Source organism: Bombina bombina, chromosome 4, assembly GCF_027579735.1.
Source record: "Bombina bombina isolate aBomBom1 chromosome 4, aBomBom1.pri, whole genome shotgun sequence".
Taxonomy (NCBI): domain Eukaryota; kingdom Metazoa; phylum Chordata; class Amphibia; order Anura; family Bombinatoridae; genus Bombina; species Bombina bombina.
Window position 1 is genome coordinate 947849972 of NC_069502.1, and position 14637 is coordinate 947864608.

At 42.9% G+C, this 14637-nt stretch overlaps 1 protein-coding gene across 1 annotated transcript in view; it reads right to left on the minus strand.

The window, feature by feature from the left end:
* Positions 1–14637, minus strand: part of NPHP1 (nephrocystin 1) — a 322800-nt gene that overhangs the window by 205041 nt on the left and 103122 nt on the right. Inside the window, exons 12-13 of the mRNA XM_053711944.1 lie at positions 11194–11242; positions 3546–3565 (exon numbers count right to left, since the gene is read on the minus strand). Coding sequence (XP_053567919.1) covers positions 3546–3565; positions 11194–11242 — 69 coding nt within the window. The remainder of the gene's footprint in view (positions 1–3545; positions 3566–11193; positions 11243–14637) is intronic.

Below are 14637 nucleotides of genomic sequence, written 5' to 3' on the forward strand. Positions count from 1 at the left end.
AAAACCCAGGTTTGGTACGCAAAACTACCTTGTCTGAATGAAAAATCAGATAAGGAGAATCACAATGTAAGGCAGATAACTCAGAGACTCTTCGAGTCGAGGAAATAGCCAACAAAAACAGAACTTTCCAAGATAAAAGTTTAATATCAATGGAATGAAGGGGATCAAACGGAACTCCCTGAAGAACTTTAAGAACCAAGTTTAAGCTCCACGGGGGAGCAACAGTTTTAAACACAGGTTTAATCCTAACCAAAGCCAGACAAAATGCCTGGACGTCTGGAACTTCTGCCAGACGCTTGTGCAAAAGAATAGACAGAGCAGAGATCTGTCCTTTTAAAGAACTAGCTGATAAGCCTTTGTCCAAACCCTCTTGGAGAAAGGACAATATCCTAGGAATCCTAACCTTACTCCATGAGTAACTCTTGGATTCACACCAATAAAGATATTTACGCCATATCTTATGGTAGATTTTCCTGGTGACAGGCTTCCGAGCCTGTATTAAGGTATCAATGACTGACTTGGAGAAGCCACGCCTTGATAGAATCAAGCGTTCAATCTCTATGCAGTCAGTCTCAGAGAAATTAGATTTGGATGAGTGAAAGGACCTTGTATTAGAAAGTCCTGCCTCAGAGGCAGAGTCCATGGTGGAAGAGATGACATGTCCACTAGGTCTGCATACCAGGTCCTGCGTGGCCACGAAGGCGCTATCAGAATCACCGATGCTCTCTCCTGTTTGATTTTGGCAATCAGTCGAGGGAGCAGAGGAAACAGTGGAAACACATAGGCCAGGTTGAAGAACCAAGGAGCTGCTAGAGCATCTATCAGCGTTGCTCCCGGGTCCCTGGACCTGGATCCGTAACAAGGAAGCTTGGAGTTCTGGCGAGACGCCATGAGATCCAGTTCTGGTTTGCCCCAACGATGGACCAGTTGAGCAAACACCTCCGGATGGAGTTCCCACTCCCCCGGATGAAAAGTCTGACGACTTAGAAAATCCGCCTCCCAGTTCTCTACGCCTGGGATGTGGATCGCTGACAGGTGGCAAGAGTGAGACTCTGCCCAGCGATTATCTTTGAGACTTCCAACATCGATAGGGAACTCCTGGTTCCCCCTTGATGGTTGATGTAAGCCACAGTCGTGATGTTGTCCGACTGAAATCTGATGAACCTCAGTGTTGCTAACTGAGGCCAAGCTAGAAGAGCATTGAATATTGCTCTTAACTCCAGAATATTTATTGGGAGGAGTTTCTCCTCCTGAGTCCACGATCCCTGAGCCTTCAGGGAGTTCCAGACTGCGCCCCAACCTAGAAGGCTGGCATCTGTTGTTACAATCGTCCAATCTGGCCTGCCAAAGGTCATACCCTTGGACAGATGGACCCGAGAAAGCCACCAGAGAAGAGAATTCTGGTCTCTTGATCCAGATTTAGTAGAGGGCACAAATCTGAGTAATCCCCATTCCACTGACTTAGCAAGCATAATTGCAGCGGTCTGAGATGCAGGCGCGCAAATGGCACTATGTCCATTGCCGCTACCATTAAGCCGATTACTTCCATGCACTGAGCCACTGACGGGCGTGGAATGGAATGAAGGACACGGCAAGCATTTAGAAGTTTTGATAACCTGGACTCCGTCAGGTAAATTTTCATCTCTACAGAATCTATAAGAGTCCCTAGGAAGGAGACTCTTGTGAGTGGTGATAGAGAACTCTTTTCCACGTTCACTTTCCACCCATGCGACCTCACAAATGCCAGAACTATCTCTGTATGAGACTTGGCAATTTGAAAGCTTGACGCCTGTATCAGGATGTCGTCTAGATATGGAGCCACCGCTATGCCTCGCGGTCTTAGAACCGCCAGAAGTGAGCCCAGAACCTTTGTAAAAATTCTCGGGGCAGTGGCCAACCCGAAGGGAAGAGCTACAAATTGGTAATGCCTGACTAGAAAGGCAAACCTTAGGAACCGATGATGATCTTTGTGAATCGGTATGTGAAGGTAGGCATCCTTTAAGTCCACTGTGGTCATGTACTGACCCTCTTGGATCATGGGTAGGATGGTCCGAATAGTTTCGATTTTGAATGATGGAACTCTGAGGAATTTGTTTAAGATCTTTAGATCCAAGATTGGTCTGAAGGTTCCCTCTTTCTTGGGAACCAAAAACAGATTTGAATAAAATCCCTGTCCTTGTTCCGTCCGCGGAACTGGATGGATCACTCCCATTACTAGGAGGTCTTGCACACAGCTTAGGAATGCCTCTTTCTTTATCTGGTTTGCTGATAACCTTGAAAGATGAAATCTCCCTTGTGAAGGAGAAGCTTTGAAGTCCAGAAGATATCCCTGAGATATGATCTCCAACGCCCAGGGATCCTGAACATCTCTTGCCCACGCCTGGGCGAAGAGAGAAAGTCTGCCCCCCACTAGATCCGTTTCCGGATAGGGGGCCGTTCCTTCATGCTGTCTTGGGGGCAGCAGCAGGCTTTCTGGCCTGCTTGCCCTTGTTCCAGGACTGGTTAGGTTTCCAGGCCTGTCTGGAATGAGCAACAGTTCCCTCTTGTTTTGAAGCGGAGGAAGTTGATGCTGCTCCTGCCTTGAAATTTCGAAAGACATGAAAATTAGACTGTTTGGCCTTTGATTTGGCCCTGTCCTGAGGAAGGGTATGACCCTTGCCTCCAGTAATGTCAGTAATAATTTCCTTCAAGCCAGGCCCGAATAAGGTCTGCCCCTTGAAAGGAATGTTGAGTAATTTAGACTTTGAAGTCACGTCAGCTGACCAGGATTTAAGCCATAGCGCCCTACGCGCCTGGATGGCGAATCCGGAATTCTTAGCCGTTAGTTTAGTCAAATGAACAATGGCATCAGAAACAAATGAGTTAGCTAGCTTAAGCGTTCTATGCTTGTCAATAATTTCATTCAATGGAGCTGTCTGGATGGCCTCTTCCAGGGCCTCAAACCAGAATACCGCCGCAGCAGTGACAGGCGCAATGCATGCAAGGGGCTGTAAAATAAAACCTTGTTGAATAAACATTTTCTTAAGGTAACCCTCTAATTTTTTATCCATTGGATCTGAAAAAGCACAACTGTCCTCAACCGGGATAGTGGTACGCTTAGCTAAAGTAGAAACTGCTCCCTCCACCTTAGGGACCGTCTGCCATAAGTCCTGTGTAGTGGCGTCTATTGGAAACATTTTTCTAAATATAGGAGGTGGGGAAAAGGGCACACCGGGTCTATCCCACTCCTTGCTAATAATTTCTGTAAGCCTTTGAGGTATAGGAAAAACGTCAGTACACACCGGCACCGCATAGTATCTATCCAGCCTACACAATTTCTCTGGAATTGCAACTGTGTTACAGTCATTCAGAGCAGCTAATACCTCCCCAAGCAATACAGGGAGGTTCTCAAGCTTAAATTTAAAATTAGAAATCTCTGAATCAGGTTTCCCCGAGTCAGAGATGTCACCCACAGACTGAAGCTCTCCGTCCTCATGTTCTGCATACTGTGACGCAGTATCAGACATGGCTCTAACAGCATTTGCGCGCTCTGTATCTCTCCTAACCCCAGAGCTATCGCGCTTGCCTCTTAATTCAGGCAATCTATACAATACCTCTGACAGGGTATTATTCATGATTGCAGCCATGTCCTGCAAGGTAATCGCTAAGGGTGTCCCTGATGTAATTGGCGCCATATTAGCGTGCGTCCCCTGAGCGGGAGGCGAAGGGTCTGACACGTGGGGAGAGTTAGTCGGCATAACTTCCCCCTCGACAGAACCCTCTGGTGATAATTCTTTTATAGATAAAGACTGATCTTTACTGTTTAAGGTGAAATCAATACATTTAGTACACATTCTCCTATGGGGCTCCACCATGGCTTTCAAACATAATGAACAAGTAGGTTCCTCTGTGTCAGACATGTTTAAACAGACTAGCAATGAGACTAGCAAGCTTGGAAAACACTTTAAAACAAGTTTACAAGCAAAATAAAAAACGTTGCTGCGCCTTTAAGAAACACAAATTTTCCCAAATTTTGAAATAACAGTGAAAAAATGCAGTTACACTAACGAAATTTTTACAGTGTATGTAATAAGTTAGCAGAGCATTGCACCCACTTGCAAATGGATGATTAACCCCTTAATACCAAAAACTGAATAACAAATGACAAAAAACGTTTTTTAAACAGTCACAACAAATGCCACAGCTCTACTGTGGCTTTTTACCTCCCTCAATACGACTTTTGAAGCCTTTTGAGCCCTTCAGAGAAGTCCTGGATCATGCAGGAAGAAGCTGGATGTCTGTGTCTGTAATTTTTGCTGTGCAAAAAAACGCTAAAATAGGCCCCTCCCACTCATATTACAACAGTGGGAAGCCTCAGGGAACTGTTTCTAGGCAAAATTCAAGCCAGCCATGTGGAAAAAACGAGGCCCCAATAAGTTTTATCACCAAATATATGTAAAAAACGATTAAACATGCCAGCAAACGTTTTAAAATACACTTTTATAAGAGTATGTATCTCTATTAATAAGCCTGATACCAGTCGCTATCACTGCATTTAAGGCTTTACTTACATTACTTCGGTATCAGCAGCATTTTCTAGCAAATTCCATCCCTAGAAAAATATTTTAACTGCACATACCTTATTACAGGAAAACCTGCACGCTATTCCCCCTCTGAAGTTACCTCACTCCTCAGAATATGTGAGAACAGCAAAGGATCTTAGTTACTTCTGCTAAGATCATAGAAAACGCAGGCAGATTCTTCTTCTAAATACTGCCTGAGATAAACAGTACACTCCGGTACCATTTAAAAATAACAAACTTTTGATTGAAGAAATAAACTAAGTATAAAACACCACAGTCCTCTTACGACCTCCATCTTAGTTGAGAGTTGCAAGAGAATGACTGGGTATGGCAGTGAGGGGAGGAGCTATATAGCAGCTCTGCTGTGGGTGATCCTCTTGCAACTTCCTGTTGGGAAGGAGAATATCCCACAAGTAATGGATGATCCGTGGACTGGATACACTTAACAAGAGAAAAAGACTAATTATTTGATATTCTGACTAAGTGATAATACATTGTCTTTTTATTATGCACATTTCATAACTCGCTGACTGTGCAAGGATCTGGCCAGATTTTGCAAACAACTATGTGTTTCAACTAAAAATTTGTTAATTTACATACCCATTAATAACAATCATTTATTAATTACATATAAAAAAGCAAATATTCTTAAATTCCCTCTTATTTGATAGAAATTTTAAAGTACAAGTAGTTCTCATGCAAACCAACATAACAATATTAATACAATCATCAATTCATGTCTATATTGCACATAGTAATTGATATGTTTATGTTGATGGATATATTGCAAAACCTGTACAACTTCAAATCAGCCTCCACACTGGCCAATCAATTTACATAGTTCATATTAACAAACAGACACCTAGATTACAAGTTTTGCGTCCGGTTTTAACTCTGAACAAAATGGCCATTTCAGCGTAAAAATCAGAACACAGCCATTACAAGTCTTGTCGGTATAGCTGTACCACAAGCATTTTAGCCGGCTGTAACGTAACGTCAGTCCCGCACTCAAAAAAATGTGTGGGATTTCCATAGCGCAGCCATTACAAGTTGTGCGGTGAGGCTAAAATGCTTGCGTTACAGCCTATACTGACACGATCCATTCCGCAATCTGAGACCAGTAGTTATGAGTTTTGCACAACAAAACCCCTAATTTTTTAAATTCAAAACAGCCAATAGGATGAGAGCTACTGAAATCCTATTGGCTGATTTGAATAGGCAATAGGATTTCAGCAGCTCTCATCCTATTGGCTGATTTGAACAGCTGATAGAATTTCAGTAGCATTCATCCTATTGGCTGATTTTAATTTCAAAAATCTAATCAGCCAATAGAAATGCAAGGGACGCCATTTTGAAATGGCTCCCTTGCATTGAAGATTCAGTGTACAGCAGCGACCATATGAAGAGGACGCTCCACGCCGGATGCCTTGAAGGATGGATGCGCTCCGCGCTGCCGGGATGAAAATAGAATATGCCGCCTGGATGAAGATAAAAGACGCCGCCTTGAAGGATGAAGACTTCACGCCGCCTGGATGTCCAGACTTCAAAATCTGTATGTGGATCGTCGGTGGTTAGTGTTAGGTTTTTTTAAACTTTTTTTGGGTGTTTTTTTTTTTTTTAGATTAGGGTTTGGGCTATCTTAAAAGAACTAAATGGCCTTTTCAGGCAATGAAAAAGAGCTGAATGCCCTTTTAAGGGCAATGTCCATTCAAATGCCCTTTTCAGGGCAATGGGTAGCTTAGGTTTTTGTTAGAGTTAGCTTTTTTATTTTGGGGGATTGGTTGGGTGGTGGGTTTTACTGTTGGGGGGGTCTTTGTATTTTCTCTTGTTAAGTGTAGTCAGTCCACGGGTCATCCATTACTTATGGAATATATCTCTTCCTAACAGGAAGCTGCAAGAGGATCACCCAAGCAGAGCTGCTATATAGCTCCTCCCCTCACATGTCATATTCAGTCATTCTCTTGCAGTCTAACTAAAGATAGGTCGCTGTGAGAGGTCTGTGGTGTTTTTTAACTTAGTTTATTTCTACAATCAAAAGTTTGTTATTTTAAATGGCACCGGAGTGTGCTGTTTGTTCTCAGGCAGCATTAGAAGAAGAATCTGCCTGCGTTTTCTATGATCTTAGCAGACGTAACTAAGATCCACTGGCTGTTCTCATCTGAGGAGTGAGGTAACTTCAGAAAAGGGGAATAGCATGCAGGGTCCCCCTGCAAATGAGGTATGTGCAGTAAATTATTTTTCTGAGGAATGGAATTGACTGAGAAAATACTGCTGATACCAATGTAAAGTAAGTTCAGCCTTAAATGCAGTGATAGCGACTGGTATTAGGCTGATGAGTGTGTGTACACTGAATGTATTTTTCTAAGGAATGGAATTGACTCTGAAAATACTGTTAATACTGAAATAATGTATGAGCCTTAACTGCAGTAAAAGCGACTGGTAGCAGGCTTATTAATAACAATTCATAACTTTTCAAATGTATATTTAAAACGTTTACTGGCATGTTAATCGTTTTTTGTGAGGTACTTGGTGATAAAACTTATTGGGCATGATTTTTACCACATGGCGATCTTTGTTTTCTGCATAGAAACAGTTATCTGAGCTTCCCCACTGTTGTAATATAAGTGGGAGGGGCCTATTTTAGCGCTTTTTTGCGCAGTAAAAATTCAGTCACAATCTGTCTACTTCATCCTCCATGATCCAGATCGTCTCTAGAGAGCTCAGGGGTCTTCAAAATTCATTTTGAGGGAGGTAATCAGTCACAGCAGACCTGTGACAGTGTGTTTTGACTGTGATAAAAACGTTAATTATTAAATTGTTATCCTTTTTGGGTATTAAGGGGTTAATCATCCATTTGCTGGTGGGTGCAATCCTTTGCTAACTTAATACATTTACTGTGAAAAATTGGTTGCTATAACTATTTTGGTTCATTGTTATTTCAACTGTGAAAGCTTTTTGTGCTTCTTAAAGGCACAGTAGCATTTTTTATATTGCTTGTAAATTTATTTAGAAAAGTATTTCCAAGCTTGCTAGTCTCATTGCTAGTCTGTTTAAACATGTCTGACACAGATGAATCTCTTTGTTCACTATGTTTAAAGGCCAATGTGGAGCCCAATAGAAATTTGTGTACTAATTGCATTGATGTTACTTTAAATAAAAGTCAATCTTTACATGTAAAGAAATTATCACCAGACAACGAGGGGGAAGTTATGCCGACTAACTCTCCTCACGTGTCAGTACCTTCGCCTCCCGCTCAGGAGGTGCGTGATTTTGTGGCGCCAAGTACATCAGGGAGGCCCTTACAAATCACTTTGCAAGACATGGCTACTGTTATGACAGAAGTATTATCTAAATTGCCAGAATTAAGAGGCAAGCGCGATAGCTCTGGGTTAAGGACAGAGCGCGCGGATGAGGTGAGAGCCATGTCAGATACTGCGTCACAGTTTGCAGAACATGAAGACGGAGAGCTTCATTCTGTGGGTGACGGATCTGATCCAGGGAGACTGGATTCAAAGATTTCTAATTTTAAATTTAAGCTTGAGAACCTCCGCATATTGCTAGGGGAGGTATTAACGGCTCTGAAGGATTGTAACACGGTTGCAATTCCAGAAAAATTATGTAGGTTGGATAGATACTATGCGGTACCGGTGTGTACTGACGTGTTTCCTATACCTAAAAGGCTTACAGAGATTATTAGCAAGGAGTGGGATAGACCTGGTGTGCCTTTTTCCCCTCCTCCCATATTTAGGAAAATGTTTCCTATAGACGCCACCACACGAGACTTATGGCAGACGGTCCCTAAGGTGGAGGGAGCAGTTTCTACTTTAGCTAAGCGTACCACTATCCCGGTGGAGGATAGTTGTGCCTTTTCAGATCCAATGGATAAGAAATTAGAGGGTTACCTTAAGAAAATGTTTGTTCAACAAGGTTTTATCTTACAGCCCCTTGCATGCATTGCGTCTGTCACTGCTGCGGCGGCATTCTGGTTTGAGTCTCTGGAAAAGGCCATTCGCACAGCTCCATTGGATGAAATTATGAACAAGCTTAAAGCACTTAAGCTAGCTAACGCATTTGTTTCTGATGCCGTCGTACATTTAACCAAACTTACGGCTAAGAACTCCGGATTCGCCATCCAAGCGCGCAGAGCGCTATGGCTTAAATCCTGGTCAGCTGACGTGACTTCTAAATCTAAATTGTTTAATATTCCTTTCAAAGGGCAGACCTTATTCGGGCCCGGCTTGAAAGAAATTATAGCTGACATTACGGAGGTAAGGGCCATGCTCTACCTCAGGACAGGGCCAAATCAAAGGCCAAACAGTCTAATTTTCGTGCCTTTCGTAACTTCAAGGCAGGAGCAACATCAACTTCCTCCGCTCCAAAACAGGAAGGAGCTGTTGCTCGTTACAGGCAGGGCTGGAAAGTTAACTAGTCCTGGAACAAGGGCAAGCAGGCCAAGAAACCTGCTGCTGCCCCTAAGACAGCATGAAGAGAGGGCCCCCTATCCGGAAACGGATCTAGTGGGGGGCAGACTTTCTCTCTTCGCCCAGGCGTGGGCAAGAGATGTCCAGGATCCCTGGGCATTGGAGATCATATCTCAGGGATATCTCCTGGACTTCAAAACTTCTCCTCCACGAGGGAGATTTCATCTTTCAAGGTTATCAGCAAACCAAATAAAGAAAGAGGCGCTTCTACGCTGTGTACAAGACCTCTTACTAATGGGGGTGATCCACCCAGTTCCACGGACGGAACACGGGCAAGGATTCTATTCAAATCTATTTGTGGTTCCCAAGAAAGAGGGAACCTTCAGACCAATCTTGGACTTAAAAATCCTAAACAAATTCCTAAGAGTTCCATCATTCAAAATGGAAACTATTCGAACCATCCTTCCCATGATCCAAGAGGGTCAGTACATGACCACAGTGGACTTAAAGGATGCCTACCTTCACATACCGATTCACAAGGATCATTATCGGTACCTAAGATTTGCTTTCCTAAACAGGCATTACCAGTTTGTAGCTCTTCCCTTCGGATTAGCTACGGCTCCAAGAATCTTTACAAAAGTTCTGGGCTCACTTCTGGCGGTACTAAGACCGCGAGGCATAGCGGTGACTCCGTACCTAGACGACATTCTGATACAAGCGTCAAGTTTTCAAACTGCCAAGTCCCATACAGAGATAGTTCTGGCATTTCTGAGGTCGCATGTGTGGAAGGTGAACGTGGTAAAGAGTTCTCTATTACCACTTACAAGGGTTCCCTTTCTAGGGACTCTTATAGATTCTGTAGAGATGAAAATTTACCTGACAGAGGCCAGGTTATCAAAACATCTAAATGCTTGCCGTGTCCTTCATTCCATTCCACACCCGTCAGTAGCTCAGTGCATGGAAGTAATCGGCTTAATGGTAGCGGCAATGGACATAGTACCATTTGCGCGCCTGCATCTCAGACCGCTGCAATTGTGCATGCTAAGTCAGTGGAACGGGGATTACTCAGATTTGTCCCCCCTACTAAATCTGGATCAAGAGACCAGAGATTCTCTTCTATGGTGGCTTTCTCGGCCACATCTGTCCAAGGGGATGACCTTTCGCAGGCCAGATTGGACGATTGTAACAACAGACGCCAGCCTTCTAGGCTGGGGCGCAGTCTGGAACTCCCTGAAGGCTCAGGGATTATGGACTCAGGAGGAGAAACTCCTCCCAATAAATATTCTGGAATTAAGAGCAATATTCAATGCTCTCCTAGCTTGGCCTCAGTTAGCAACTCTGAGGTTCATCAGATTTCAGTCGGACAACATCACGACTGTGGCTTACATCAACCATCAAGGGGGAACCAGAAGTTCCCTAGCGATGTTGGAAGTCTCAAAGATAATTCGCTGGGCAGAGTCTCACTCTTGCCACCTGTCAGCGATTTACATCCCAGGCGTGGAGAACTGGGAGGCGGATTTTCTAAGTAGCCAGACTTTTCATCCGGGGGAGTGGGAACTTCATCCGGAGGTCTTTGCTCAACTGATTCATCGTTGGGGCAAACCAGATCTGGATCTCATGGCGTCTCGCCAGAACGCCAAGCTTCCTTGTTACGGATCCAGGTCCAGGGACCCGGGAGCGGTGCTGATAGATGCTCTGACAGCCCCTTGGGTCTTCAACATGGCTTATGTGTTTCCACCATTCCCGATGCTTCCTCGTTTGATTGCCAAGATCAAACAGGAGAGAGCTTTGGTGATTCTGATAGCGCCTGCGTGGCCACGCAGGACCTGGTATGCAGACCTAGTGGACATGTCGTCCTGTCCACCGTGGTCTCTGCCTCTGAGACAGGACCTTCTAATTCAGGGTCCTTTCAACCATCCAAATCTAATTTCTCTGAGGCTGACTGCATGGAGATTGAACGCTTGATTCTATCAAAGCGTGGCTTCTCGGAGTCGGTTATTGATACCTTAATACAGGCTAGGAAGCCTGTTACCAGAAAAATTTACCATAAGATATGGCGTAAATATTTATATTGGTGCGAATCCAAGAGTTACTCATGGAGTAAGGTTAGGATTCCTAGGATATTGTCCTTTCTACAAGAGGGTTTAGAAAAGGGCTTATCTGCTAGTTCGTTAAAGGGACAGATTTCTGCTCTGTCTATTCTTCTACACAAACGTCTGGCTGAAGTTCCAGACGTTCAGGCTTTTTGTCAGGCTTTAGCTAGGATTAAGCCTGTGTTTAAGACTGTTGCTCCGCCGTGGAGCTTAAACTTAGTTCTTAACGTTCTTCAAGGCGTTCCATTTGAACCCCTTCATTCCATTGATATCAAGCTGTTATCCTGGAAGGTTCTGTTTTTGATGGCTATTTCCTCGGCTCGAAGAGTCTCTGAGTTATCTGCCTTACATTGTGATTCTCCTTATCTGATTTTTCATTCAGACAAGGTAGTTCTGCGTACTAAACCTGGGTTCTTACCTAAGGTAGTTACTAACAGGAATATCAATCAAGAGATTGTTGTTCCATCACTGTGTCCTAACCCTTCTTCAAAGAAGGAACGACTTTTGCATATTCTGGACGTAGTCCGTCCCTGAAGTTCTATTTGCAGGCAACTAAAGATTTTCGTCAAACTTCTTCCCTGTTTGTCGTTTACTCTGGACAGAGAAGAGGTCAAAAGCTACCTCTCTCTCTTTTTGGCTTCGTAGCATAATACGTTTAGCCTATGAGACTGCTGGACAGCAGCCTCCTGAAAGGATTACAGCTCATTCTACTAGAGCTGTGGCTTCCACCTGGGCCTTTAAAAATGAGGCCTCTGTTGAACAGATTTGCAAGGCTGCAACTTGGTCTTCACTTCACACTTTTTCAAAATTTTACAAATTTGACACTTTTGCTTCTTCGGAGGCTATTTTTGGGAGAAAGGTACTTCAGGCAGTGGTTCCTTCTGTTTAATGTTCCTGCCTTGTCCCTCCCTTCATCCGTGTACTTTAGCTTTGGTATTGGTATTCCATAAGTAATGGATGACCCGTGGACTGACTACACTTAACAAGAGAAAACATAATTTATGCTTACCTGATAAATTTATTTCTCTTGTAGTGTAGTCAGTCCACGGCCCGCCCTGTCTTTAAGGCAGATCTAAATTTTAATTAAACTCCAGTCACCACTGCACCCTATGGTTTCTCCTTTCTCGTCTGCTTTGGTCGAATGACTGAATATGACATGTGAGGGGAGGAGCTATATAGCAGCTCTGCTTGGGTGATCCTCTTGCAGCTTCCTGTTAGGAAGAGATATATTCCATAAGTAATGGATGACCCGTGGACTGACTACACTACAAGAGAAATAAATTTATCAGGTAAGCATAAATTAAGTTTTTTTTTACAGGGAAAAGCCTTTTAAGGGCTATTTGTAGTTTATTGTAGGCTAGGGTTTTTATTATTATTTTGGGTGGCTTTTTATTTTTATAGGGCTATTAGATTAGGGGTAGTTGTTTTTATTTTGGATAATTTTGTTTGTTATTTTTCGTAATTTAGTGTTTTTTATTTCTTGTAATTTAGTATTTTTTATTTTTTGCAATTGTAGATTTCATTTTTTAGTAGTGTTAGGTTTTTTAATGTGTAATTTAGTTTATTTAATTTGTAGTTATTTTAAATTTAGTATAATAGTAATGTTAGTTTAATATATAGATTAAACGTAGGTTTTTTTAATTTCACAGTTAAGTTTTTATTTATTTTAAGATAGGGATATTGTAATTTTAATATAAAGTTAGGGGGTTGTTAGGTTTAAGGGTTAATAGATTAATTTAGTTTTTTGCAAAGTGTGGGGGGCTGGCGGTTTAGGGGTTAATAGGTTTATTTAGTAGTGGTGATGTGGGAGGCCAGAGGTTTAGGGGTTAATAACTTTATTTAGTGGCGGGGATGTCGAGGAGTGGCAAAATAGGGGTTAATATCTTTATTATAGTGTGGGCGATGTTGGGGTGTGGGAGAATAGGGGTTTATAACTATTATAGTGGCGGCGATGTCGGGAGCGGCAGATTAGGGGTTAATAACTGTATGTAGGTGTCGGCGATGTCGGGGGCGGCAGACTAGGGGTCAATAACTTTATTTAGGTGGTGGCGATGTCAGGGGCGGCAGAAAAGGGGTTAATTACTTTATTTAGGTGTGGGCGATGTCAGGGTGGCAGATTAGGGGTGTTTAGACTTGGGGTTTATGTCAGGGTGTTAGGTTTAAACTTAACTTTTTTTCCCCCATAGACATCAATGGGGTAGCATTATGGCGATCACCATTCCGCGTTTCAGGTGTTAGTTTTTTTTCCTAACACCTTCTCCCCATTGATGTCTAGGGGAAAGTTTGCACGAGCACGTCAAAGCAGCCCTTGGATTTTGTGCGGTATGGAGCTCATCGCCACCATATCGCATGCACAAGGCGGCTTTTAAAAAACTTGTAATGGCAGCGCGATGGAGGGTGAAATAACCTAACTTTTGTTGCGTTTATTTCGCACCCTCAATAGCACAAAACTTGTAATCTAGATGAGAGTCAATTAAAGGAACTCCTTTTAATGGCCATTTTTTTAATAATAAAAAATAAATATATTGAATGTTTTGAATAAGCACTTGAAAAAGTCAGTTGCATCCGCTCTGATTTTTAAAAGACTGATGACAGGTCATGCTGATATTTGGACCATTTGTCATGAAGTCTGAGATTATTCCAGACTGCATTATAACCAGACCAATGTGTTTGAACAAATCACAAAAAACAGAATTTATACTTACCTGATAAATTACTTTCTCCAACGGTGTGTCCGGTCCACGGCGTCATCCTTACTTGTGGGAATATCTCTTCCACAACAGGAAATGGCAAAGAGTCCCAGCAAAGCTGGCCATATAGTCCCTCCTAGGCTCCGCCCACCCCAGTCATTCGACCGACGGACAGGAGGAAAAAATAGGAGAAACCATAGGGTGTCGTGGTGACTGTAGTTAGAGAAAATAATTCATCGGACCTGATTAAAAAACCAGGGCGGGCCGTGGACCGGACACACCGTTGGAGAAAGTAATTTATCAGGTAAGCATAAATTCTGTTTTCTCCAACATTGATGTGTCCGGTCCACGGCGTCATCCTTACTTGTGGGAACCAATACCAAAGCTTTAGGACACGGATGAAGGGAGGAAGCAAATCAGGTTACTTAAACGGAAGGCACCACGGCTTGCAAAACCTTTCTCCCAAAAATAGCCTCCGAAGAAGCAAAAGTATCAAATTTGTAAAATTTGGCAAAAGTGTGCAGTGAAGACCAAGTCGCTGCCTTACATATCTGATCAACAGAAGCCTCGTTCTTGAAGGCCCATGTGGAAGCTACAGCCCTAGTGGAGTGAGCTGTGATTCTTTCAGGAGGCTGCCGTCCGGCAGTCTGATAAGCCAATCGGATGATGCTTTTAAGCCAAAAGGAAAGAGAGGTAGAAGTTGCTTTTTGACCTCTACTTTTACCAGAATAGACGACAAACAGAGAAGAAATTTGTCTGAACTCTTTTGTAGCTTCTAAATAGAATTTTAGAGCACGGACTACATCTAAATTGTGTAGCAAATGTTCCTTCTTTGAAACTGGATTCGGACACAAAGAAGGTACAACTATCT